Consider the following 2,263-nt stretch of genomic DNA (forward strand, 5'->3'; position numbering starts at 1 on the left):
CACAATTCAGCTTAGCCATCTGCTGCTTAGTTAGCTTCTTCCTCTGGATGAGCACTGTTCCATGCAAGAGCACGTTGGATAGCCTCTGGAATTGGGTGTGGGGTTGGGATACCATCACCGGATGGCCTGAAGCCTTCAGCATCTGCAACATAGCTTATTTCAATGGGAATACCTTCGGGTGAAGTGTATCGGTATGATCCTTGGGCAGAATCAGCGTTACCAGCTTCATTAGCTGCAATTCCGTTTCCGGTTTCGTAAGAATAACTATAACTTCCGTCAGGATTGATTACGCTTTCTTGAGAGTTGATCTGAGCACGAACATCGCTCTCCAAAACAGCAGCAGCAGCAAGACCGAAGACGGCGGCAATAAGAATCTAAAATAAGAATAAAATTTATTAGATAAAAGCAACTTCACACAAATTTTATCAAGACCTACGAATTTGAACATTTTGTGTTGCTTATTTGATTATTCTGATAGAACTAAGAATATATCTCAATCCAATCAGGTCTTTTATACCCTTGATGTCAATGAAGTCATCACTGCATTAGTTTCATGATTTTTCAAAGATCTAGTATGCATCACAAATTGGCTCGATACTATAATACATACATTTATTTAGAATAGACTCAAGACCGCTGAATAAATTTAGCCCTACCTTTTGATAACAAAAAAAATTGGACCGTTGTGTTGATGTTATCTAGTTAACGACGTAACCGATTTGAAAGAAAATTTTTGGGTAAAAATGTTTTTGTAATTTAAGTTTTAATATTAAGAAAAATTTTTTTAAAAATGTTCTTTGATTTTCTAAAACAAATTAAATTTATTTTTGAAAAATCAATTTTTTGAAACCAAATGAATGAATTAATTTTTAACATTTTTCAAAATTTGTGTGTTTAGAAAACTATTTTGCTCAAAAGCGGTTTTTAAAAAATAATATCTTAAAATGTCTTGGAATACCTACACCTTGCCTAAAAAACAGGCAGTTTCAAAAATGTCATCCAAATCTATCGAGTATGTATCACTCGATGGATTTGGATGAATCTCTAATCTCTATTCATAACTGAAAATCAAAAGTTCCTTGGATGTCTGGTTGCTGAGTTATTGCAAACCAAATATGGTTTTTTTTTACATTCGGAAGTATTTTTTTTTTGGATTTAAGTCTCGGAAAAAGTTTTGGTTTATCGATATGAGTTTACAGTGCATTTAGCTAAAAAAAACTACAAATTTTTTTTTTTAGATTTTTGGAAAAAATTCTAGGAGACCAGGCAAGGTATAAAAAACAGGCATTTTCAAAAATTGATACATGAAAAGAAAGGTCTCTCTAAACTCTATTCAATACTGAAAAACAAAAGTTTCTTGGATGCCTTATTGCTGAGCTATTGCAAAACAAATATTGTTTTTTCCTTACATTCGGAAGAATGTAAGTTTTTAAGTTAAAAAACCGTTAGATACCTGAATGCTTCAAAATAAAATAATAAATAAAACCATCAAATAATTTTTTGTTTAGCAAATCAACAAGAATTGCCTTTATTCTTAACCACTATTAATATCGAAGAACATTCAACTGAAAAAGCTTAACCGCTCTTGGCATATTGCACTGACTTAGATTCTGGTTCAGGGTGAGCAGCGTTCCATTCAAGAGAACGGATAATAGCCTCTGGAATTGGTGGTGGAGTTGGGAGACCATCACCGGATGGCTTGAAACCCTCACCATCAGCAATGTAGCTCATGACAATTTGAACACCTTCGGGTGAAACGTATTTGTATGATCCTTGGATAGCATCGGCGTTACCAGCAGAGGCAACATCAATTCCGTTTGAGGTTTGGAAAGCATAACGGAAGACTCCTTCAGGTGAGATGTCGCTATCAAGAGACTTGATTTCAGCATGAGCTTCGTCCAAAGGAGAAGAAGCAGCAGCAGCAAGACCGAAAAGGGCAGCAACAAGGATCTTAAAATGATAATTGAAAATTATTGAAAAGATATGAATCGAATAAAAGTCATACTGAAACTTACGAATTTGAACATTTTGTGTTGGTTATTTGATTATTCTGAAGGAACTGATAATTTATCTCAACCCGATCGTGGCTTTTATACTAATAAACTTAAACATAAAAAAATAGTTTTAATATTAAAAAATGGTGTCATCAATGCATTATGGTTTCACATGCTTGTCGATCTAGTATGCATCAAAATAGACAGGTATAATTATGCATAATATATTAGTTTAAAACTAAATAAATACTCAAGACCGCTGAATTAAT

The 2,263-nt window shown here is 33.6% G+C and overlaps 2 protein-coding genes across 2 annotated transcripts; both read right to left on the reverse strand.

Annotated features, from left to right (window-relative positions):
- LOC129912147 (pupal cuticle protein Edg-78E-like) lies at positions 1–513 on the reverse strand. Its single transcript, XM_055990275.1, has 2 exons — positions 437–513; positions 1–374 (listed from the first exon to the last, which is right to left on the reverse strand). Exons 1-2 carry the CDS (start codon positions 446–448, stop codon positions 27–29), a joined length of 360 nt encoding a protein of 119 aa, XP_055846250.1. The 5' UTR covers positions 449–513; the 3' UTR covers positions 1–26.
- A 1,031-nt stretch (positions 514–1,544) lies between these two features.
- On the reverse strand, positions 1,545–2,027 carry LOC129909370 (pupal cuticle protein Edg-78E-like). Its single transcript, XM_055986456.1, has 2 exons — positions 2,016–2,027; positions 1,545–1,950 (listed from the first exon to the last, which is right to left on the reverse strand). The coding sequence occupies exons 1-2, from the start codon at positions 2,025–2,027 to the stop codon at positions 1,576–1,578; spliced, it is 387 nt and encodes a 128-aa protein (XP_055842431.1). The 3' UTR covers positions 1,545–1,575.
- Positions 2,028–2,263: the final 236 nt, after the last annotated feature.

The sequence above is a fragment of the Episyrphus balteatus genome, chromosome 2, assembly GCF_945859705.1.
Source record: "Episyrphus balteatus chromosome 2, idEpiBalt1.1, whole genome shotgun sequence".
NCBI lineage: Eukaryota > Metazoa > Arthropoda > Insecta > Diptera > Syrphidae > Episyrphus > Episyrphus balteatus.